A 23645-nucleotide genomic window follows, 5' to 3' on the forward strand; every position below is an offset into this window, starting at 1 on the left:
CCTGGAGCAGGATCTCGACAGGGACCTGCAGGAGGCTTCCTCAGATTCCTGGGGGGTGGGTGACAAAGCCTGCGTCCTGAATCATCCTCCCAGTGCTTACAGAGTCCCTAACCAGCACTGGGCCCTAGTTTCCTGCCCTTAGAGCCATGCAGGAAATAGCTGGGGGGAGATAAGGACAACAGGGCTGATGAAACAAGTGGAACTTAAGGCCTAATAAAAGCTGCTTACATACAATTTTTTAGGAGAAAACTATTCTGATGGGGAAGAAGGCATCAGGGTCAGACGAGGACAATCTGGAGCGGACTGCAGGGTAAGGGGCTGCGCTCACCCGGCAAGGACAAAGGTCAGGGGAAGCACCCTTGTGTGCTGGGTTCCTACCTGATTCCATACGGCGCCCCAACACCTGAGCCCCTAACGTTTTCTGCACCCACTGAACGTCAGACAAAAGGAGCTTTCGCTGCCCTGCCTGTTAGGCCTCTCTGTTTCCGGTGTATCTAGGGTCCCAAAGCCAGGATGTGTGAAATTGGGCTGCAGACAGAGTGGAGCAGCCCTCTGAGCTGCTACTTTTCCAGGCTCTATGGAACCCCTGGTCATTTCCTGCAGGACTGGGCTCCAGTGCCGTAGAAATCAGGAACCAGAAGCCTACGGGGCGCGGGGCGGGGAATGCAGGTGGGTCTACGGGAGCCCAGCACTGCCTCCCAGGCCAGCCTTGCCAGGTGCGGGCCCAGAGAAGGGGCGACTTCCTCCTCCTTTGGAAGACCCACTCACCCTCTCTTCCTCCTGCTTTCCCAAAGGCCTGAATCCTCACCCTTGCTCCCTCCAACCCCGCCGCACCGGGGCCCACGACCCCCGCCCCCCAAAGCCGAGGCGGGGGGCGTCCAGAGAAGCCCGGGTGCCTCCATCCTCTCGGCCCCGCCCAGGCACGGACCCCTTTATCTTCCCGCAGCTACGCCCCACCCGGGGCAAGGCCCTGCCCCACAGCCTGCCCCACCACCGCAGGTTCGGGCTAGTCTGGGGCGGGGACTGGGGAGTGCCCGAGAGTCTTGAAGAGGGCGGGGACGCAGACCATCTTTAAAGGCCCGCAACTACCCGAAGGCGCCTCGACAGCTGCCGGCGGCCCCGGGCGATCTCCACCAGCACGCAGGACCCGGTTCCCGCGCCCGAGCTGCCGGGGAGCCATGGGCCGCTACCGCATCCGTGTGGCCACCGGGGCCTGGCTCTTCTCGGGGTCACACAACCGCGTGCAGCTGTGGCTGGTCGGGGCTTGCGGGGAGGCGGAGCTGCAGCTGCAGCTGCGGCCGGCGCGGGGCCAGGTCAGAGGCCCGGATCGGGGACCCCCGACCTCGGTCCGGCCTGGGCTCGCGGCGGGGTCGCGGGCGGCCGGGGTACGAGGGACACAGAGCGACCGCGCCGCCGGAGATTTGCGGGGGCGGGGAGAGGATCCGGAGCCAGGGCCCGGGCTGGGCCCCAGCCCCTCCTCCCTTCCGACCTGGTCCTCGCAACCTCCACCGCTTCCCTAAGTGACCCCAGGGCCAGTGTCAGTGCGGGGTCAGCGGTCCGGCCAGGGGCTGCTCAGAGGCTGCGGGCGCAGGGACAGCTCAGGGACGGACCGAGGTCGGTGACGTCGTGCCCCGCGCTCCCTCGTCCTCCCCAGGCCCCGCGGCTCAGGTGTCCAGAGCAAGGAACAGGTGTCTCTGGAGGCCTTGGGCAGCGGAGGCTCCGCAAAGGCGCCCCCGACTCGAACTAAAACGGCCTCTCCTGGGTCCCTGCTGCTAAGTGTCGCGGGTTGTGGTCCCCACAGGAGGAGGAGTTTGATCGCGACGTTCCCAAGGACTTGGGGCCCCTGCAGTTCGTGAAGCTGCGCAAACACCACTCCCTGGTGGACGACGCGTGGTTCTGCGACCTCATCACGGTGCGGGGCCCGGGTGCCTGCGAGGAGGCCGCCTTCCCCTGCTACCGCTGGGTACAGGGCCAGGGCGTGCTGAGCCTGCCCGAGGGCACCGGTGAGGGCTGGGGAGGTGGCGGGCAGGGGACGCGTGGGCGGCGACCGGGCAACCGCGTGTGGAGTGGGGGCCCGAGCTGGGGAAAGTGGGCGTTGGGCAGAGGACAAGACAGGGATCAGGGCAACGTTCTACAGTCGCGAAGTTACACGCCCGGGACAAAGGGCTCCAGGGAGCCTGGAAGGGAAGCACGGGGTCTGCAGCCGCCCTCTTTCAAGGAGGGGACGGGCAAGGGGGTCACAGCCATGATGGGAAATGGGAGACCAAAGAGACTGGAAAGGAGGTCTGTGTGTGGCCGCACAAGTGAGGGCAGGGACTCTAAGGGCAGCACGGGCAGCAGGACATGGGCACCCCGGAGCAGGTGGCAGCAGAGGAGGATAAACGGTATGAGCCCTGAGCCCGAGAGCCAGTCTGGTTGGGAAAGCAGGAAAGCCGACTGTGAGGGCCACGGAGCACCCCGACAGCGGGTGTGCGGACGGAGGAGGGCAGACAATACAGGATTTGTTACCGTGGGAAACAGATGAATCCAGAGACAAACGAGGGCAAGGACAGTAAGGATGGAAACGTGGAAGACAGGACTTTGCCACAGGCAAGTATGGGCACAGAGGAGAGCAGGGACACATCAACGAGGCTGGACGATGATGGGAAGTCTAAGGAGGGTGAGCTCAGGGAAGGACGGCAAACACCGCTGCTCCTCAGCAGCTCCTGAGAACAGTGGAAGGTGTAACAGGTGAGGTTCAAGACGTGAACTTAAGCGAAGCAACATGTGGTAGAAATAGGTGTGGTCACATGGGTGACTAAGAGTTTATCGGCTTAATGAAGGTGATCAATCCAACCACAGCTATTGATGGAATCGGATCAGGTAGGGAAAGACAATTAGGGAACAAGAAAGGGTGACACACGGGGTTTTTGTCTCAAGGCAAGGGATGAGAGCTGAGATGAGTGAAACCGGGAATGCCAAGTTGGCAAAGGGGGGATGCATGTGTCTGGGCGATGGACGGAGGGAGGCGCAGCGAGAGAGCAACAGAGCAGGGTGGAGCACTCAGGCTCCGAGCGGGAGAAGAGGACATGCGGGGGAGCACCGGACCACACAGAACTGTACGGCCAAGCATCTCAATGTCCCCCCAAGCACGCCTGGCAGGAGACAATGCCCTGGACGTGTTCCAGAAGCATCGAGAGAGAGAACTGAAGGAAAGACAAAAGCTGTACTGGTGAGCACTGGCCCGCAAGCCCCCCAGGAGTCCCCCCCTTCCCTGGCCCCAGCCCCCTCGCTGACCTCCACACCCTCCCTGAAGCCTGGTCCCCATCTCCTAGCTGGGACACCTGGAAGGAGGGGTTACCCCTGACCATAGCTGCCGGGTGTCAGGACGATCTGCCTCCAAACATGAGATTCCACGAGGACAAGAGGCTGGACTTCGAGTGGGCACTGAAGGCGGGGTGAGGAAAAGCCTGGGGCTCAGAGTGCATGAGGGCCGGGAGGTCCAAGAACAGTGGCGACGAGTGAGGCGCGGAGGGGTCGGCGACTGGCTCACGCCTCCACACTTGTCCTAGGGCGCTAGAGATGGTCCTCAAACGTGTTTACACCCTCCTGAGCTCCTGGGACCGCCTGGAGGATTTTGATCAGATCTTCTGGGGCCAGAAGAGCGCCCTGGCTGGTCAGTGGTTCCCCCAGGTCCCTATATATTCCTGAGGGCCCCCCTTGACAACCCGACCTTCACACCCCAGAGTCCCTCACGACTCCTTCCCAGCTGAGGCCTTAGGAGGCCTGATCATCTCACAGCGGCCTCCAGAATGAAAAGCCAGGGTCTGGAGACAGGGCGCTTGTGTGCCAGAACCGCTGGGGGGGGGCCTGGAGGAGAGGGACCTCCGGGTGGTGGTAAATGCCCACTCCTACATCCCACCTGACCCCACAGAGAAGGTCCACCAGCGCTGGCGGGACGATGAGCTTTTTGGCCACCAGTTCCTCAACGGCGCCAACCCCATGCTGTTGAGACGCTCCACCTCTCTGCCCTCCCGGCTCGTGCTGCCCCCCGGGCTGGAGGCACTGGGGGCCCAGCTGGATAGAGAGCTCCAGGTACTTCCTCCCACCCTGCGTGGTTCCCCTTGGCTGTGTGGGGAGGGACCAAAGATGAGTCAGGGGAAGGGAGGCTGTGGCCACCCACCATGCCTGGCTGCAGAATCCCATGCTGGAAAAACCTACGGATGACAAAGCGCATAGGGGAAACTATGAGGAGCTCCCAGGATGGAGGGCAACGGGAGGAGTTCCCAGCGCCCAGGTGGGGCTGGCGACATCAGCAGGGACAGACATTTGCTGACTGCTGTCATACTCCAGCATCCTGGGCAGGGCGAAAGGTGAAGGAGGCACCGTCGGGGGTGGAGAGCGGGGAGGTCTCCTAGGTTCGGGAGAGAGAAGCCAGGTGTGAGCATACGCAGGTGTGTGCTGGACTTGGTGGCAGCGGCAGTGAGGGGCCCTGTGGGGGTTACTCGGCAGGACAGGAGAGGTTTGGACAGGCAGTGAAAGAGTTCAGTTTGCTGGGGCGGGGGGGGGGGGGGGGGGGCGGACACAGGGAGCAGACCACGGAGGGATGATGGCGAGGACAGCTTCCGGGACCTACACCACAGACGGGACTCTACACAGGCCCGGTTCTGAACCCAGACCGGCTCCTGCACACGCTGGGCGGTTTGCTCACGTCTGTAGAATCAGAGGCACTGGACCAAATGCTCCAGTCCCGCCAAGAGGACACTGGTACCAACACACGGGATGAGGACAAACGTGTCCCCTCTGCCCTGGCCCTAGAGGCGTGCTTTCAACTCTAACCATGGGCGCATCTCTCCTCTCCCCAGAACGGTTCCCTGTTTGAGGCCGACTTCATCCTGCTGGATGGAATTCCCGCCAACGTGATCCGAGGTGAGAAGCAGTACCTGGCCGCCCCCCTCGTCCTGCTGAGGATGGCACCCAATGGGAAGCTGCTGCCCGTGGTCATCCAGGTGAGGCGCCCTGGGCACCCCCCCGCCCCACACCGCTCTGTTCGCCCCAACCTCTGCTCCCGGGGATCCAGCCCCCAGCTTCTTGGCTCCCAAACTCCATCATCATACAGTGAGACCTGTCTCCTGTCACTCTGTTTGCTTGCAGTCTGCTTTTCCCTGACTCACCCAACTGGAAGTTCTTGTTCTGCTCAAGAGTCATAATGGCCTTTTGGAGTCTCACCCTGTACCCGCTGGTTCTCAAACTTTAGAGGGCTTCGCAATCACCGAAGGGCTCGTTAGCATATGTGGCTGGGTCCCACCGCCAGACTTTCTGATTCAGTAGGTCTGGGGTGGGGACTGAGCGTGTGCATTTCTAGCAAGCCCCAAAGCGATGCTGCTGCTGGCTTGGGAACACATTTGGAGAAACACTCTAACCCCCCTGGAGCCTCGGACTCCAAACACGCACCATCTGATGAATACCTTTTCGCCCACGGCTCTCAGCGGTTACAAGTACCGTCCCCTGCCTCACCATCCAGCTTCCCTCGCCCACTGCCTACCCTTGCTTGGGCCCCGTCGTGTTTCTCCCAGCCACCTGCAAGCACCTCCTCCCTGGAGTCCCTGCTTTGACTCTCGCGCCTTCGGCCCCTCCATCAGGGCGCTGGCGAGAGGCAGGGTGGAAGAAGGCCTCAGATCTCCTCCTGGACTGTAACCTCCCGGGGAGCAACAATCTTCCTCACCCATCCGCTGCCCCCTGCGCCCCCCGAGTGCTAAGCAGAAGGTCACACATAGAGCAGAAGTTCAGTAATGGCTTGATTTCATGTTTGCAGATCCAGCCTCCCAGCCCCAGCACCCCCACCCCCCCGCTGTTCCTGCCCTCAGATCCCCCACTCGCCTGGCTCCTGGCAAAGGCCTGGGTCCGAAATGCCGACTTCCAACTGCACCAGCTCCAGTATCATCTGCTGAACACTCACCTGGTGGCCGAGGTCATTGCTGTGGCCACCATGAGGCGCCTCCCGGGGCTGCACCCTGTCTTCAAGGTACATGCTCTACCCTCTGTGTCCCCGTTCAGACCCCAGGGAGAGAGGAAAGAGCCCAAGAGCAAACAATAGGGCAACAGCAAAAAGTGTTTCTATCAGTTTGTGAAAGCAAGAGGGGAAGTCGAGAAGGAAGACTCTCTACCCCCGAAACTCGCATCTTCATTCAGTTGAGTCATTTAGCGTTCCTTCAGGACATCTTCCTGAAGGAGCCCTCTGAAATCCTCAGAGAGCTGCCGACCTGGCAAACGGCGTGGAGTCCAGTGGGAATGTTGTTAGTGAAACAATAGCCTTGTTCCTGCCTTAGGAGCTTCTCTACGTAGCCAGGAGGGCAAGTGATACTCCTGAGAAGCATCCAGAGACCAGTATCTGGAGCTAGAGATCACAATACAAACGCCATAGAACTGATGGAGAATGTTCTACCCCAACCGAGGAGTTTGCCAAGTAGGAACAGATCAAAAGGCAAGGGGAACGACCCAGCAGGCTACTTAGACCTGCCTGGGAGACAGGTGAAGAAAGACATGCATTGGCAAGGTGGCGATTTGGATGAAAAGGAAAAAGAAATCAAAGACTTGGGCGGGGGGGGGGGGGGGGGGAGGACAGCGGCTGCAGCATGCCCAGTATCAGACCGGAGGAAGGCAGGCGCATGCCCAGTATCAGACCGGACGAAGGCAGGCGCATGCCCAGTATCAGACCGGGAGGAAGGCAGGCGCATGCCCAGTATCAGACCGGAGGAAGGCAGGCGCATGCCCAGTATCAGACCGGACGAAGGCAGGCGCATGCCCAGTATCAGACCGGAGAAAGGCCAGAGGTCCACGGGGTGGGGGTGTCGTAATGACCTAGAAATGCTGAAATTTGATAAAAGAGTGAGTTGAGTATCCATTGCTAGGCAGAAGGCAGCAAAATAAGACTTGTAGTTGGCGTGCAAATGTTCTCAACGTCTTGACGACACTTCAGGTAGAGGGACGAGGCAGAGAAGGGACAAACCCGGGGTAACTGTCAGAAACAGCACACTCGGGAGGAGAGCCAGTCCGGAAGCAAAGACAAGGGCTTCCGTCTCAGGTGCAAGGAGGTGAAATGTTGGCAACATATGCACGTGAGTTTCTGCTGGGGGGTTTCAGCTGGAGGCTTCCCGACACTGCCCCCGCCCCAGCCTGGCCACTAGGATCTGTGGCTTCTCTGAGTCGAGGACAACAGAGACCAGATGGAGACCAGTGTGTGCCACAGAATCGTGGATTCTGTGGCTCTCGGGGTGCTCCTGCGTCACCATCTTTTGCTCTTTGGGAATAGGTTGGGCTTCTATTCGTGCTCACGATCCCCCGTCATCAGGTCAGCCCTGTCCCCACCTCTGTCGACTTGGTCCCATGGCGGACGGCTGGGCTGTTAGCAGTCCTACGGAGGTCGAAGGCTGCTCGTGTCACAAAGGCTCCGAGTGCAGGCAGGCTCTGGATTCGGATGCTGGGGAGCGAATCCGGAATCCTGACCTCCTCCCAGATGCACGCTCAGTGCCCTCATCTCTAAATGGGGACAACGAGAGCTCCACGGTGGGGTCGTGAAAGGATAGAACAACAAAGCATGACAGCATGACAGCAGCTAAATAGAGGGACCTAACCGCCCAGCGGGGGGTTCCACAACAAAGGACCCAGCGTGCCCTCCATAACTACCCCCTCCAACCTCCTCCACCCCAGCTCCTGATCCCGCACATCCGCTACACCATGGAAATCAACACCCGGGCCAGATCCCAGCTCATCTCAGAAGGAGGAATATTTGATAAGGTGAGGTGGTAATAAGGGCGCTGGGGGGCGGGACTGCTCATCACCCAGCTCTCTGGTGACCTCCTGCCACTTTCAGGATCCCAGAGCGACCTGGGGGAACGTCCTGGCCCTTAAGCCCATGAGCCTGGCCCTTCCCACCCATGTCTGGAAATACGCAACCCCGCCCTCTGAGCCCCTTCCGCTCCGCTCCGTCCTGTCCCGCACGGCCTCTCGTCTCTGTCGTGGCAGGCGGTGAGCACCGGCGGAGGGGGCCACGTGCAGTTGCTGCGTCGGGCCATGGCTCAGCTGACCTACCACTCCCTCTGTCCTCCCGACAACCTGGCTGACCGGGGCCTGCTGGGAATCCCAAGTGCCCTCTACGCCCATGATGCTTTACGGCTCTGGGGGATCACTGCCCGGTGGGTGAGGGTGACAGCTGACAAAGGGAGCCTCGCCGGGGCAGGGGAGATCGGGGCTCCAGCCTGAGGTCAGCATGGGGCCAAACCCCACACGGAACCAAGAAGGGCCCGACGGGAGGAGCAGGAGCTCAACCCTGGGGCGACAAGGGAGAGTCAGGAAGCATTGGGGAAGGGTCTGAAGATGGGCAGACTGAAACCGGAAGTGTGGGTAGGTAAAGCTGTGGGTGGACAAACCACGGGCTCTGGGGGGGGGTCAGGGAGCTTGTCAGGAAGAATGCCTTTCAGCCATGGGTCCGGAATTCCTCAAAACGAATTCTTAAACGGTTTCCTTCCTTTCTAAACTAGTGTTTAGAAAGAGCTAGGGAATGTCCCCAGAGACCAGTCTCGTAAGATCTGTCCCCAGACACAGTGGGAGTCAGCCGGGCAGAGGCCGCAGGAGAGGAGCAGAGGTTCTTCTCTCAGGAAACTCACCCCCTTCCCCTCTGGGCAGGTACGTGGAGGGCATCGTCCACCTCTTCTACCACAGGGATGACATCGTGAGAGGGGACCCGGAGCTGCAGGCCTGGTGTCGGGAGATCACTGAGGTGGGGCTGTGCCAGGCCCAGGACCGAGGTAGGATCCCTCCCCGGGGACGGGAGCCCCTGGGACACTCTGCCCAGAGCCCCTTCTCGGTCCTGCCCCTCTAGGTTTAGGACCCCAACCCCTCATCACACCCCCCTTTTCAGCCACACAGGAAGCATCTGAATCCCATTCCCACCTCCTAAGACTCAAGGCAATTCCAGATACCGGGGGGGGGGGGGGGGTTGCCCTCCTCAGAGACCCTGGCCATCATCCTCCACTGTCATCCCCAAGCCCCAGGCACACATGGCCCTCATCTGCCACAGCATGGAGCCCAACAAGACCAGAACCACAGCCAGGGAGAGATCTGCCCAGGCCCTGCTGGGGCTCCTCTTCTCCTCATGGTTGTCTGTTTTCTCGCGTGAGGATAGAGATACATGGGAAGAGCTTCCTGCAAAGCCCATCATGTCCCACACTGCTTTCCCTCCCTGCCCCTCCTGCCCACTACTGTCCAGCGCACACACACTGTTCTGGGCTCACTGCACATGTCCCACACTGCCCAGTCACGTCCCGTGCAAACTCAGTACTGTCCGTGCTCTGGTACCAACTGGAAGCCCGTGCACGGCCCCTTGGGGCCACATTTCTGGGGCCAGTCCAGCCTCCCCTCCAACTCGGCTAGGCTCTAGCCACCACCTGGAGCACCCCCGCCTGCATTTTAACCTAAGGCTGAAAGGAACAGCCTTTCTCGAGCCCTTGCTAGGTCTGTCCTCCCCTCTCCAGCACACATGGGCCAGCAGGGATGGCTTTACATCCTTCTAGGGGTACTGCCCCTCACACTTCACGCAGCACCTCTGCCTCCGCGGGGCAACTCCAGACGTTTACTGGGGGGAGCCACCAACGGCCAGGCCCCAGGGACGCAGCCAGCAATAAACCAACACCTGCACTCACCCTTCCGGGCCCGAACTTTGTCTTGGAGACCTCAGAACTGTCCTTCAGGTCCCCCAGGCCCCCAGAACACCCTTCTTCCTCTCCCTCCCTGCTCCTCTTCTCCCCAGCCACTCTCTACATTTGGAAAACAAAAATAAACATTCACATGTCAGCTTTAATCTCTACCAACTGCCTCTCATCCTCTCTTCCTCCACCCGCCTCAGTTCTCATCGCGCACTTTGCCTAATTTTCCCAACAGCCTTTTTAGAGGAAATGTGCTAAAATTAAAAATAGCTTGCGAGGGGCAGTCAGGAACCCGAGTTCAAGGTCAGCCTCTGCCTTTTCCTGACTATGCAATCCTGACAAGCGGTTTTATCTCTCTGGGCTTTGATTTTTTTTTTTTTTTAATCCATAGAAAGGCAGTGATTATATTTGTTCCTCTTAACTGATAGGATCAGTGGCTCTGAGGCACCACCTCCACTGTAGAATCAGTGGCCCGAAATAACCTTTGTGGAAAGCCTCTCTTGGTTGTGACACTATAAATACTCGATCTCTCCCGTTCCTCACTGTATATAACTCAGGCACTTACAAATTCCCTGTTCAGGAATAGGAGGAAACGTCTCTAAATTCTTAACCACTGTTTGAGACAGAAGATATTCAATCACTCAGACCTTTTCAGCCCCCAACCCTTCCATAATGACAGTAATTATTATTTACCAAGCATTTGTTATGGACTAGGTGATTTCAATACATTATCTCATTTATAAGGTAGGAATCACCCACATTTTACAGGCGAGGAAATGGAAGTTCAGAGAGGTTAAGTAATCAGCCTAAGACACCCAGATTATATTGCTTGAACCTGAATTGGAACTCAGGTCTAATGCAAATATATTTGAATAAATAAACAAATGAACAGACACCCATCAATGCCAAAACACAGTTGATCCTCAAACAGTGCGGGGGTGGGGGGAGGAGGTGTTTAGGGGCACCAACCCTTCCCCACACACCCCGAGCAGTCAAAAATCTGCTTATAGCTTTTGACTCCCCAAAAACTTTACTAAGGGCCTACTGTTGACCAAAAGCCTTCCCAATAACTTAGTCAATTCACCCCTAGCTCGTATGCCATGTGCCTTATAAACTATATTCTAATAGTAAAATGAACTAGATAAAAAACGAAGGAAATTGTAAGGAAAAGAAAATACATTTATGTACCACACCATAAAAAATCCACACCTAAACGGACCCGTGCAGTGTGAACCCGACTGGTACAGACATCCAAGGCACTCACCTTCATCTCTCTCCTCTCACGCTGGAGCCCCTAAATCCTGTTCCTCTCTGCCAGGTTTCCCTGTCTCCTTCCAGTCCCAGAAGCAACTCTGCCATTTCCTTACCATGTGTGTCTTCACATGCACTGCTCAGCACGGGGCCATCAACCAGGGCCAGGTATGACAGCCGAAAGCCCAGGTCCCTGAAGGCAAGTGTATGGACCTTGGGATTCCTAAGGGAAAGACAGGGGTTCAAAGCATAAGTATCAGGATCCTAGGGTTGCAGTTTCTTCCCCCAGCTGGACTGGTATGCCTGGGTCCCTAATGCCCCATGCACAATGCGGATGCCCCCACCCACCACCAAGGAAGATGTAACAATGACCACGGTGATGGGCTCACTACCTGATGTCCGACAGGCCTGTCTTCAAATGACCATCACGTGGCATCTGGGGCGCCGCCAGCCAGACATGGTAAGAGGGGACTCTGGGAAAAGGGAAAAATTACAGTTGGAAGGGCAACATCGGAGTGAGGGGCTGGGCGCTCCAGGCTTCTGCCTCTGGCCTAGAAACTGATGGATCCTTTGTCCTTTCCTAGGTGCCTCTGGGGCATCACAAAGAAAAATATTTCTCAAGCCCCAAGGCGAAGGCTGTATTAAACCAATTCCAAACGGATTTGGAAGACCTAGAAAGAGAGATTACAGCCCGGAATGAGCAACTCGACCTGCCCTATGACTACCTGAAGCCCAGCCGCATAGAGAACAGTGTCACCATCTGAGGCCCGTGGCACCCCCACCTGCAAGACTGTAGATCAGCTCCAGTACTAACATTTCCATCTTGAATGTCATGGTTTCCAAAGACTCTGCTGCTAAAGCTCTATTTTCTCCCCCAACCAAATCCCCCTACATCAGTACCCCACTCGCTCAGGGGGGGTGGGCAGCAAACCTTTCCTGTAAAGGGCCAGATAATAAATATTTTAGGCTTTGTAGGCTGCACAGTCTCTGTCACAACTACTTTAACTTCCCCGAGAGAGAACAAGAGCAGCCACAGACGATATATAAGTGAAGGAGTGCGACCATGTTCCCGTAAAACTTTACTTATGAGCGGTGAATTAGGAACTGCACGTGTCACAAAATACTCTCCTTTTGGGTTGGTCAGCGGTGTAAAAATGCAAAGAGAATCTGTGCTTTGCTAGAGGGACAGGCATAGGCTGTGCGCTGGATCTGACCATCAGGAGCAGTATTCGCACCGGGCTACTCCACACTAGCCTGACGCACTGACCCTACTGGACAAACATCCAGAGAATGCTCTGAGGTGGGACGGGGAAGATTAATTGCATAAATCAACTACCTCAACTAATTCTCCTTTCCCAGGAGCTAGATTTCCTGCACCGGTGGCCAAACTGAAACTTCCTGACTCTTGAGCTTTGGCAACGTTCCCACCACCCCATTCCCCTTATTCACACACCGACCCCAAAGTAGTCGAATAAGAATGGTGCTCCTGGGCAGAACAGAAACCTGCCATCCCAGGATGGCTTCCTTCCCCCAGGCAGTCTCAAGCAAACGAGACACCAGATTCGTGTCCCAACGCCCCTTTTCCAGCCCCTGTAGTAGTATCCTGGGGTCTACAGGTGTTTCCCTGGATCCAAGCTCTCTGTCACAACCTGTTTAAGAATGATATGCATAAAATAAATGGGGGAAAAAATGCCAAAAAGTTATGTTCATCGCTGACAGTGTCTCTTTGTGTGGTTCTGGGGTCTTGGGATTCAAATGGCCCCTCTCAATTATGCTGCGATCCTGGTCCTCACCAGAACGTGCACAACAAGCTCAGGGCAAAACTGTGTTCTGCAAACACCCTGTTTCCCTAAATAATTATTACAAAGCTGCCTCTCACCGGCGAAGTACACAAACTTTTTCTTTGGAGACGGTGACCTGTTCACATTTAAAAAAAAAAAAAATCTTGTACCGTCCCTTATTCAAAGGACCTATGCCCGGTTTCTCTGGTTTACAACAGGGAGGCAAAGCGACATCTTTGTGTACTCACTCCTCTCTCCGACACATTTAGCAAGACCGCTCACCCTCACAACTTGTTCACACTGGGTCGGCTCCCCCCGCACTTTTCCTAGCGCCCGCATTTTTTCCCGGATTTCGGCCTCCAAAACGATTCAGCCTCCTACGTTTGGTAACAAAATGTTACTTCACGAGGCACTCCCGGTGCTAGGGGCCCGTGGCAATTTTAAAGCGTTCTGGCCACGGCGGCGCGCTCGGCCCCGGGAAGGGGCTCCTCCTTTCCCGGGGTCGGGACGTCTCTGTTTCGAGGCAGGCATGAGAAGACAGGAGACAGGGGCGTCCTTTCTCGCTGGAAATCTGCATGTCTCACTTACCAGGCCCCCATCACAGGCCACCACCCGAAACTAAGGTATCGGAGGGGGAAAGCGGCTAGTTCCGAGCCTCCGCACCTAAGAGCCCATCGCCAGGGTAACCAGAAGGCCGCCAGACCTCCGCCCTCCCTAGGCCCGGGGGTCTGCGGGGTCCTCGTCACGTGACTTGCCCGGTCCGCTCACGTGACGTGCTGGCTCCTTCCATTCCAGCCTGGAGGGGGGGGACAAGAAACGGGAGGGGTTGCTCCTGCAATACCGCCCCCCCAGCTACGTGGGTTCTAAGGGGTTCCTGAGGGGCTGCTTCGGCCTCACCCACCGCCTGCCCCCGCCGGAGATCCGGGAGGACCCGGAGGCGCCCCGCCGCCCGGCGTCTCCCCCCCCCCGGCGCTATGGTTGGGGCCGGAGGCCACGCCCCCTTGGCGGCGCTCCCGGCGGTCGGTCTGTCCTCCGCCGCGCGAGCCCTCAAGTCCAGCTCGCTCGCCCGGGGCGCATCCGGGCCTTCCTCTCGCCGCCTTCCCGCTCGGTCGGCCCGCAGCTAGGCGATCCCCGACCCCCTTCTTCATGGCGTCGCTTCTGTGCTGTGGGCCCAAGCTGGCCGCCTGCGGCATCGTCCTCAGCGCCTGGGGAGTGATCATGTTGGTGAGGGGACCGCCCGGCGACGGCCGGACAGGGCCCGAGGGGCCCCGGTGTTGGAGGGCTGGGAGGCTGGGAGACTGCTGGCCTTAGAAACTAGCAGCAGGCAGGCCGGAGGGGGTGGTTGGTTAGCCGCTGGAGAGCGAGACAACGGAGATTGAGAAATGGGGAACTGGAGCGGGGCGGGGGAGGTGGGGAGCTGGAGCTGGGAACGGGAGCCGCGGCTGGTAAACCTGGAGACCCCTCAGGGTAAGAGGGAGAAGAGCTGGGTCCTTGAGAGATGCCTGTGCTGAGTGGAGGGCAGTGGGGAAAGCGAGCGCTTGTTCCCGAAATGGGCGGCTGGGGCCTTGTTTCCCCAGGACGACCCGCCCCAGCCTAGGAAGAAATCCTCAGAACTGCTGATTTCCCCTGACCCCTTCCTCCCCCTGTCCCGTGATAATGACGCCTCTGGAGAGGAGGATGATCTAGCTTGCTCACTGTTCGTGCCCTTGCACCAGCCAAGTCGTCTCTTTCACCAGCTCACGCCCTAATCCTGGTGACTGAGTCCGAATCCAGCAGCAACCACCCCAACCCCGGCTCGTTCTGGTGGTAGCTCCCAACCCCAGACGTTGTGGCAACAGTAGGCGTGGGAGGGGCTTGGGGAGTGATCAGGTTAGGTGCCTGGGTTCAGCAAACCTATCCGTTGCCTCTTTTCAGATAATGCTCGGAATCTTTTTCAATGTCCATTCCGCTGTGCTAATCGAGGACGTTCCTTTCACCGAGAAAGATTTTGAGTAAGTAGTCAGGTGGGAGAGGCGGGGCTGGGGGCAGGTGGGAGGCGGCTGAGGCTGTCAGTTGTCGCGCGGGGGAATTGCAGGCGGCGGGATGCCTGGGCCCCGGAGGCTAGAGAACTGAGTGCCAGGAGCTTTCCTCCTTAGCGCGCTCGGGACTCAGGCCTCAGCGGCCCTCCTAAACCCACCAGTCCAGATGTGGCTTCCTAGGGATTTTACCTGACTGCCCTGTGCCGCCGTCCCTCTCCCGCCCGGTGGATGCGGTCCTAGAACTCACCCCACTAGGTTAGGAAAGCTTGAGTAATACGTGTAAAAGCGCTTAGGATGGTGCCTGGCACACAGTGCCCAGGAAATGTTGGCCGCTGTGAATGCTTCTGACACTTCTTTACCTAATCCCTACCCCCAGGAAAGACCCTCAGAAAATATACGAACTTTACGAGCGAGTCAGCTACAACTGTTTCATCGCCGCGGGCCTTTACCTCCTCCTCGGAGGCTTCTCTTTCTGCCAAGTTCGGCTCAATAAGCGCAAGGAATACATGGTGCGCTAGCGCCTCGTCGCGTCTCCCCTGGCCAGCCCCCTCCTCTATTTAAAGACTGTCCCCACCCGCGCACTCTCCCACTCGCGTCCCCATGCCGGCGCCCTCGGCGGGACGGAACCCCCGGTTTGTCCGGCGCCCGGCCCCCGCGGAGGGAGGCTGGGGCTGGCCGTCCCCTGTCCCTCCACAATAAAGTGAAACTGCGCCCCCGAGCCGTGTGTCTGTGCTTGGGTCCGGGGGCGGGCACCGGGGCTGGAGACCGGCCTCCACGCGGCGACTCCCGGCCCGCCGACGGAAGTGGAGTGAAGCCGGGCCGGAAGTGAGGCGGCGTCTTCCCCTCTCGGCTCTCGCTTCGCGGGCGCCGCCGAAGCCGCCGCGGCGGGCGAGGCGGGGAGCGGCCGGCGGGGAGCCAATCGGCTGCGGGGAGGGGCGGGACTTCCTGCGCGCGGGCCCGAGGGGCTCGGTTGCCCGGCTCCGTGGTCCCCGGCTAGGCGGCGGCGGCGGCGGCGGCGGCAGCAGCGTCTCCTCCGTGGGGAGGCGCGCAGGGCCATGACGTCAGCGTCCACAAAGGTTCGGCCTCGCTCGCGGACAGCGCTCCCTGGCGGCCACGGGCGGGCGGCCCCCCCACCCCGTGCCGGCGGTGCCGGCTCTTCCGCCCGGGGCGGGGGGCGGGCGGGAGCCGGGCTGGGGTGGGGCTAGGGGCTCCGGGCGGGACGGCGCGGGGGTGTGCGCCGGCCCCCCGTGACGCCGCCCCGCCCCCAGGTCGGAGAGATCTTCTCCGCGGCGGGCGCCGCCTTCACGAAGCTCGGGGAGCTGACGATGCAGCTGCATCCCGTGGCCGACTCTTCCCCCGCGGGGTACGTGAGCCGGGCCGGCGCGCCGACTCGGTCACCGCCGCGGACGCTGCAGGGCAGGGACAGGTGGTAGTGTGCCCCGCGCCGGGCACCGCGCAGAGCGGCGGTGAAGAAGCGCTTGTCGCAGGAGCGCCGACTGCGGCTCCCGACCCGGACCCGGACCCGGGCCGCCGCTCTGCCGTGCTGCGAGCCGACCGCAGGGCACAGGCGGGATGACCCGAGCGCTGCACACCGCGGTCGGGGTTGTGTGTGTAAGACGCCCCGCGGGTGGGATTGCTTTCCGCGCGCTCCTTGCGGCCGCTGCTGCACGCTGCTCGCGGACAGGCTTTCTCCTAACGTGGCTGTCGGGATAGGTGTGTTTGGGGGTCCTCAGGATTCCCACAGGGCGCTAAGAGCTTTTTGCTCTTCTGTTTTTTAAGGAAGCCCTCTATTTAGGGACCCACGGAAGGGGCCCCAGGGACTGGGGGGAGGAGGCCGGTGGCTGTGGAATATGCACAGCCTGTGGGCTGGCCGCACACCCCCCTCTTCCCACTTTCCTGTCTCCCTCTCCCCTCTGACAGTGCCAAGTGGACGGAGACGGAGATAGAGATGCTGAGGGCTGCGGTGAAGCGGTTTGGGGACGATCTTAATCACATCAGCTGTGTCATCAAGGAACGGACAGTGTGAGGGAGGGTGGCCGGCAGAGGAAGGGGGGTGGGCACTCTTCCTCCACACCCACCTGCCATCTGCCTGAGAACTCCCTTCCAGCTCAGCAAGCTTTCCTACCTGGCTGTTAGTTGTGTTAAGCACCTCCTGGAAGACCAAGTGAGAGTGGGTCAGAAGTTACTGAAATGCTGTGGTAGCCAGGATCTTCCAAGAATTTTATTTCGGGTTGCCTGAGATGCCCAACAGTTGAATTTGGTGATGGGAGTTCCCTGGTGGTTTACACGGCTCCTTCAAGATGCTACTGTGGTGCTTCTGGGGATGCTGTGACTCTGAACTAGTCGAGCGGGATCTGCTCCTAAGTCTCAGTCCGCCTGTGGATCACCAGGGCTTACCTGGGAGCCTTCCACACTCACACCTCTCTCTCCCAGAGGAGAATTAGGATGTGGGCCTTCCCCACTGCGCAGTTCAGGGAGTCCACTCTTCACGTTCCATCTGCCCTGAGCGTGTGCAAAGCTTCGGGGACACACAAGAACCCTACCAGCGGTTGGGGCCCTAACCGTGATGCTCGTGAAGGGGCTCCCCAGTGTTCCCTCAGAGTGGCCCGTTGCCCCTGCCCCTCCCCTCCCTTCTTCCCTCAAGCGCTCTGATGACTCCCTTCCTAACCTGCTCTCTCTTCTCTTCAGGGCCCAGATAAAGGCCACCGTGAAGCGCAAAGTATACGAAGACTCTGGCATCCCCCTTCCAGCTGAGTCGCCCAAGAAAGGGCCCAAGAAGATGCCATCTGGTGTCCTGTCCCCTCCTCCAGCTGCACCTCCGCCAGGCAGCTCCAGTGTCGCTGAGGCCGGGGGTCCCCCCATAAAGAAACAGAAGGCTGGTGAGGGCTGCGGAGTTGCTGCCTGGGGGCCCAAGGTCCCGTCCGAGGTCCAGGGAGAGAATCGGGGGGTGGGTCAAAGAAGGACCAATCTCTCTTCCTTTCCCTGTCAAGGTTCCCACGGAGGGGCTGAGGTGGCAGAGGGAGGGGGAGCTGGAAGCTTTGGGAAGCCGGGGGCGGGGGGCAGTCGGAGAACCTAGAACCTAGCTTACGCCCCCTCCCCCTCCCCCCCCCAGATGTGACACTCAGTGCTCTGAACGACTCGGACGCCAACAGTGACCTGGTGGATATCGAAGGGCTGGGAGAAACTCCTCCGGCCAAGAAACTGAACTTCGACTCCTCCTCCCACTCCCACACCAGCTGAAGTGGTGGGGAGGGTCTCCGCAGGAGCCCCCTCCCTTGTACGGAGACTTGGGAAGGGAAGGTTCCCCGGTACACCGTGCAGGGGATCGGGTCAGCAAGGAGCCGGGTGCTTGGGGGGAGGTGAGAGTTGTCTTGGAAGCATACTTGGGGCTCGCTCCATCTCGGCCCATTTTGCTTCCTGTTCCAGACAGCCTGACCCTGGATTCTGGCCTCCTCATGACCTCTGCTGACCCTCCTCCGCTCTCTCGCTGAGCTTCCTGCCTCTGACCCCTCTCACTGTTCCCCCTGGACCTGTGGATCGCCCAGGACTCCGAGCAGGCCTGCTGAAGAGAAGGTCAAGAGGCTGCTGGGTCCGCACACCTCACCGTTCCTGTATGCGCATCTGCCCCCAAGCCCTCTGACCTCCATCTGATGGACTTTTTTATACAGAAAACAATAAAGATTGCCCTCTCCTCCCGCCTGGTGCCTGCAGTGTCACATGATGGAGCGTGGGGGGCCGCTGCCTCCCTCCTGAGCCCCAGGGGCTCAGCCCCTCGCTGCTCTCGCCACCCTGCCTGGAGCAGCACGGCCAATATTGGCAGGCTCTTCCCAGTGCCAATATTTCTGTGCTGCTAGAGCCAGGGGGGCTGGGGGTGGGCAACAAAGACTCCACTCTGCTCTCCAAAGGCAGAGCCTGACTCCACTCTGCTCTCCGAAGGCAGAGCCTGACTCCCAGGACCTCTGGCAGTCAGTATTCCTGAGGCTGCCCTGGGGGACTTTAGAGGGGCTGTTTCCAGGGCTTCCAGGACACCACCCCCCCCGCCGCCCCCCACCTCACAGGAAGGCCCAGATGTTCTCTGTGTTGCTTCTCCAGGGTGGCCTCCCGGGGCCAGGCCTCAGCGGTGCCTCCCCCACCCTCGCTCTAACACCACAGTGTGGTTTGGACGTGGCCACAGAGCCGTACAAACCACAGTGTGCTGCTGGGGCGGGAGCAGGACCGGGGTGGCTTGAGAGGAAGGGGGCACAAGATGGTGCCGTGAAGACCCCCACCACCAAGAGCAGGGACCTAGAGAAGGCTTAGAAGGCAGACGTGGCCCCAGGAAGGGCTGGGGGGGCGACAGGGAGCCGGGGCTAGGGGCTGGCAGGCCACTGGAGGGAGAGGGGCCCAAGGGGTGAGCTCGCCGTGGGATGAGACTGGAACCATCTTCCCTCCGCAGGGACTCTACTCAGGGGATCCCTTGGGTGCGGTCAGAGGCAGAGGAAACGGGGAACAACTGTGGGGGGCCAACAGACTGCCTCCCGACTCAGCAAGGGCAGGGACCCAAGGCTTCCTGCGTCCGTCCCTCCCCTCCCTGGGTCAGAACCCAAGAGAAAGCAAGGAGAGACAGAAGGCCAAGGACAGCAGGGTTGGGAGCTGGCAGTCCAGAGGTGGTGGGGCCGGAACATGGTGGGGAGAGGGGGGCCGGAAGTTGCCCTGGGTCCTGGGCCTGCCACAAGATGGAGGCCAAAGGCAGGAAATGGAGGCCAGGGGGAAAGGGGAGCAGCAGGGCCCAGGAAGAGGGCTGTCTGGACCTGGGGGCCAGGTACTCAACCCCCAGCACTGTTCCCACTCCCCACCGCCCCCCAGGACCCATGCCCGGACCCCCCGCGATGACCCCCATCAGCCCATCCACCAGGCCCAGGAAGGCGGGCCCACCCCAGAAAGCCACGTTTAAGCTGAGACAAACATGCCTCTCCCCACCCCCACCCTAGGCCTTCCCTCAGCCTTTTCCTCCTGTCCAGGACATGATTTTTAAAAGCACCCCACAGAAAGCAAAATCCAAGGGCCAAAATCCCTTCCACAAATCAAAATAACATCCTCTGCAACCCAAAAGTTTTCCTCCTACCTCCCATTCCATCCGCTACCACCCCCCTTCCGACACACCCCCCAAAACTCTTAGCAATCAGAAAGATCTAAGATGGTGGGTGTAAGCAGTCTTTTTAGGCCCCGGGGGGATGCCAGACCCCCTCCCTCGAGACCCCTGTCTGTCCTGCACCAAATTCTGCCAAGGCCTCCTGCTTCTCACTCCAACCTCCCTAGCCCCCCAAACTGAACAGCTGCCCCCAGCTCCCATTCTCGGCAGAGCCTTTGTGGGGGTGAAACAGAAATCAAACACTTTGCTAACGGCTGGGGATGTTGGGGGGCCTTCTGGTCTCAGCCTTTGGTTTCCATTTGGGGGACTGCAGTTTAGGGGCAAACGGGAAAGCCTCTCCAATCATCCCCCCAGTTCCAAGACTGACAAAGCCCAACCCCACCCCAGCACGCACCTCCAAACCTCCCCCCCAACCGCCACGTCTCTCCTGAAAACAGGGGACACTTTCCTCCCCACTTACCTCAGCTACTCTCCCCTGAGATCCTGGTCCCCTATTTTGAAGGGAGCAAAATTTGGGGTGCATCCCTCACATTTGGGGTGCAGGAGAAAGGAGCCGCCCCAGTCGCATCGCTGGCCTCCTTCCTCTCGGCTGGCTCAGGGAGTGGGGAGTGCCCTAGGGAGGGGGGACCCCCACAAGAGAGCTCAGAAGGGGGTTCCTCCATTCCCAGTCAGAATTGGGGACACCCCCCCAAACCCGTCCCAGCCCATCCGTCTCCAACTCGGCGGGAGAGGCAGCTGCAATGCCCCAGTCAGATTCCCCCAACACTACATTCCTCACCCCATCTAGAGGGGTCCCGGGGGCCCCAAAAAATCCCAAAAAAATCTAGGATGTTGGCAGGACGGTCCTGGACTAGCACCCCAAATTTGGGGTCCTCAGATACCCCCGTTTTTTCAGGAAAATTCCGTCTTTCACCTGCCTCCCGCCAGCCCTGCTCTGTCCCGATGCCAATTTTGGAAGTCACTCCCTCCTTCCTCCTCCCCGTCTCTCCAGGCCCCCCCGCTCGGGGGCTAGGGTCCAGGAAACCTGGCTTCCAGACCAGGGGGGGCACTCCTCGAAGGGCTAGGGGCCAGGAGGTCAAGCTCACAGCCCCAGTCTTAGGGAAGCAGGAAAGCCCGATCCTCCCCTCCCCTCCCCCCTGGCTGGTCTCCGTGGTGGTTTAAGGAAAGCCTGGAGGATTGGAATCTGCCATTGCTGTTGCACAGGCAGGTTTTTTTCCTTGGGTTGGGGGGGTGGGCGGTGGGAGGGAGAGAGGGGAGGAGAGCCGAAGAGAGCAGGGACCCAGGCGTGCAGAGCTGGCCCGGCTTACCCCCTCGCCCCTGCTGCCGTGGGGAACCCCTCCCCCCACCCACCTCACCCGCATTCCCAGTCCTCTGTCTGCTTTCTGTTTGGGGCTCTTATCCTAGAAACTCAGGGTACAACAGTCACCTCCGTGTACCCCCACCACCACCTCTCCTTGCCAACATTCCAACAGCACTGCCCTAGTCAGGGGTGTTCACCTTACCACGGGACACCCCATCTTCCCCCCACCTTCCCGGAAAGTGAGTTGTGCTCCCTTAAGAAGTTGGGGTTCAGGGTCTGAAACCGCCTTCCCTCCCTCAGATCTATCCAGGCCACATAGAAATAAGAGGAGATACACTACCCGCTACCTTTCCAAATTTCTCCCTTCAAGTCCTGGGTGTAAACTGGGGGTTCAGTAAGGAAAGAGATTTCTAGAATCTGGGATGGGTGAGAGGGAAGCTAGCCATAAGCAAAGGACATCCCAAACCAGCACCACGCTCCGAATTAAGTGAATCCCCAAATCAAGCTCACCTTATGACCCATCCCTCAGCTCCATCAGATACACCCAAAGAGTGACAAAAACACCCCAAAATAAGGACACCCCAAAACTTGAGTCTCCTACTCTGGGCCCTCACCTTGTTTCTCCCCCTGGAAAAAGCTTCATGGCTATCTGTGTTTACACACAGGACTATCCCCCCTCAAAATAAGTTTCCACAACATTCAAATACAAAGCTTTGCTCCACCTCAATGACCCACAATCACCCAGAAGGCCTTCAAACTTGTTCCCACGTTCCTATTATGTTCCACCTTAAGCTAATAAAAAACAAAAACAAAAACTCCAGATTGAATTTCATGTCCCCCCAAACCTAACCCGAGCCTTGAAACGTGTATGGCTTCCCAAAACAGACTGTGCCCCAAAATCAGCGTGACTACTCTACTTGAAATCAGATTGTCCATACACACCAATGACTCTGAATCCCCAACACGAAGCCCTCATCCACCTCCTGAAGAACGCCTAGCGGGTCGTCCTGATATTCCCAAGTGACAATCTCCAAATTATGGGTGTCAGAGTCCCCAAAACTAACGTAGCTTCAAAATCAGCTCCACGCCTAAAACTTACCATTGGCGCTCAGGCCTTCTGAATGCAGCGCCCAGTGCCCAGAACAATCCAACTAACTCAACACCCCATAACAAACACACTCTCCACAGCTGACCAGGTAACATAAAATCAACTCCAGCCTGATACCAAAGGGAGCCCTCGTGGAACTCCCACCTCCAAACTGAGCAGAGACCAGAGTAACCCTAACATGCAAAAGCCCCATCCCGGTCCTGATTCCCTAGTGGTCTGCGATTCCCACTTTCTCAGCAGTTCTTTCCTGCGCCCAAATAAAGTCGCCCTCGGATCAGATAAAGACACCGCAGGCCTGGATCCGCAGCTCCACGGATAACGGGCAGTCACTCCTGGCCACCTGTGACTCTCTTGAACCCAAGTCCTGCTTTGCAGCTAGACTCAGCTCTGCACCCCCCTCTCCAAACAAACATCGCCTCCCCCAACGTCTCCCGCAAACAAAATATGAGGGTGTGACCCGTGCCTATCTCCCAGATCAGGGACCTCAGTTTAGGGTTATCGGTTATCGGACGCCTCCTGCCCTCGCTCCCTTCTTTTACCCCGAGACCCTCCCTGTTTTCCCTTCTTTCTGTCCACCCCACCCAACTTTCAGAATAATGTTCACTAAAAATTCACCTCTACCGACAGATAATAGTGTCTAGCTTAATTAGAAAAGAGGACCCTGAGCTCCCAGGGCTCAGACCCCACACCTTTTCCCACCAGTTCCCTTGCTCCCAGAGCCCGCGGATCTCTCACCCCAGATTAGGAACCCCAGCCTCGGAGGAAAGTCCCCTCTGTCGCCTAACTCTCCCTCCCTCCGCCCAACCTTAGTCCTCCCCCCCCCCCCAGGAGACAGAGGGACAAAATCAACCAGCGCAAAGGGGAGGAGGACGAAGGTTTCAGCCGCTCAGACCGAATCGATCCTGCGCCCCGGTCCGAGTGGACCCCAGCCGGGTGGAGACTGCGAGGCGAGGCTAGTGCTCGTCCGCCCCCTCGTGGAAGGAGTCAAACATTGCCGGGTTTTGCCTACTTGCCGCGCTGGACCCCGGCGTCCCGCCAGCCTCCAAGCGTAGCCGACGGGCGGGTGCCCGAGGCCCTAGTGAGCTGGGATTGGGGGAGGGCGAGCGGGCTTTGGGCGGGAGTCTGTCTCTCTGGATCCCTAAAAGGATTCAGAAGAGAGTCGGGAGCGAGAGTCCGGACGCCCAGGTCTCCGGAGCGCCTTTCGGCCCCCCCCCGGGGCTTTCCCCACCTCCTCGAGGGGAAGCAGCTGGCGGAGCCGTCCGGTCGCGGGACAATGGAAGGAAACGAACTAGAAATCATATCCGTCCCCTCCCCGCCCCGCCCGATCAGAGCCCCCCCTTTTGTAGGCCCTGCTAGAGGAGCCTGTCATTCAC

General features: G+C 59.2%; 3 protein-coding genes and 1 long non-coding RNA gene across 9 annotated transcripts in view; 3 read left to right on the forward strand and 1 right to left on the reverse strand.

Moving 5' to 3' along the window:
- LOC113907928 overlaps positions 1 to 13535 on the reverse strand; it is a 111708-nt gene extending 98173 nt beyond the window's left edge. For all 3 annotated transcript variants that reach the window (XR_004819686.1, XR_003515320.2, XR_003515319.2), the window contains exons 1-3: positions 13304 to 13535; positions 11327 to 11407; positions 10948 to 11157 (exon numbers count right to left, since the gene is read on the reverse strand). This is a non-coding gene — a long non-coding RNA (uncharacterized LOC113907928). The remainder of the gene's footprint in view (positions 1 to 10947; positions 11158 to 11326; positions 11408 to 13303) is intronic.
- On the forward strand, positions 1179 to 13292 carry ALOX12 (arachidonate 12-lipoxygenase, 12S type). The gene is made up of 14 exons (XM_027567698.1): positions 1179 to 1313; positions 1802 to 2003; positions 3130 to 3211; positions 3315 to 3437; positions 3552 to 3655; positions 3914 to 4074; positions 4845 to 4988; positions 5795 to 6004; positions 7690 to 7776; positions 8005 to 8174; positions 8665 to 8786; positions 11002 to 11102; positions 11224 to 11394; positions 11519 to 13292. Exons 1-14 carry the CDS (start codon positions 1179 to 1181, stop codon positions 11696 to 11698), a joined length of 1992 nt encoding a protein of 663 aa, XP_027423499.1. The 3' UTR covers positions 11699 to 13292.
- A 139-nt stretch (positions 13536 to 13674) lies between the features above and the next one.
- On the forward strand, positions 13675 to 15451 carry RNASEK (ribonuclease K). Its single transcript, XM_027567702.2, is given in 4 exon segments — positions 13675 to 13740; positions 13742 to 13939; positions 14630 to 14706; positions 15110 to 15451. Coding segments are annotated over 4 exon segments (468 nt in total). The 5' UTR covers positions 13675 to 13689; the 3' UTR covers positions 15252 to 15451.
- Positions 15452 to 15656: 205 nt separating this feature from the next.
- On the forward strand, positions 15657 to 18429 carry C16H17orf49 (chromosome 16 C17orf49 homolog). Of its 4 annotated transcripts, none has more exons than XR_003515318.1 (6): positions 15657 to 15809; positions 16002 to 16096; positions 16654 to 16755; positions 17422 to 17612; positions 17846 to 18062; positions 18164 to 18429. XR_003515318.1 is itself a non-coding variant. In XM_027567699.1 (6 exons), the coding sequence occupies exons 1-5, from the start codon at positions 15789 to 15791 to the stop codon at positions 17971 to 17973; spliced, it is 537 nt and encodes a 178-aa protein (XP_027423500.1). In that variant the 5' UTR covers positions 15657 to 15788; the 3' UTR covers positions 17974 to 18010; positions 18160 to 18429. The 4 variants fall into 4 exon arrangements, 3 of the variants coding, with proteins under 3 accessions (XP_027423500.1, XP_027423501.1, XP_027423502.1); XM_027567699.1 differs by having other exon boundaries at positions 17846 to 18010; positions 18160 to 18429; XM_027567700.1 differs by having other exon boundaries at positions 17846 to 18010.
- The last annotated feature ends 5216 nt before the right edge of the window (positions 18430 to 23645 follow it).

The sequence above is a fragment of the Zalophus californianus genome, chromosome 16, assembly GCF_009762305.2.
Source record: "Zalophus californianus isolate mZalCal1 chromosome 16, mZalCal1.pri.v2, whole genome shotgun sequence".
Classification (NCBI taxonomy): Eukaryota; Metazoa; Chordata; class Mammalia; order Carnivora; family Otariidae; genus Zalophus; species Zalophus californianus.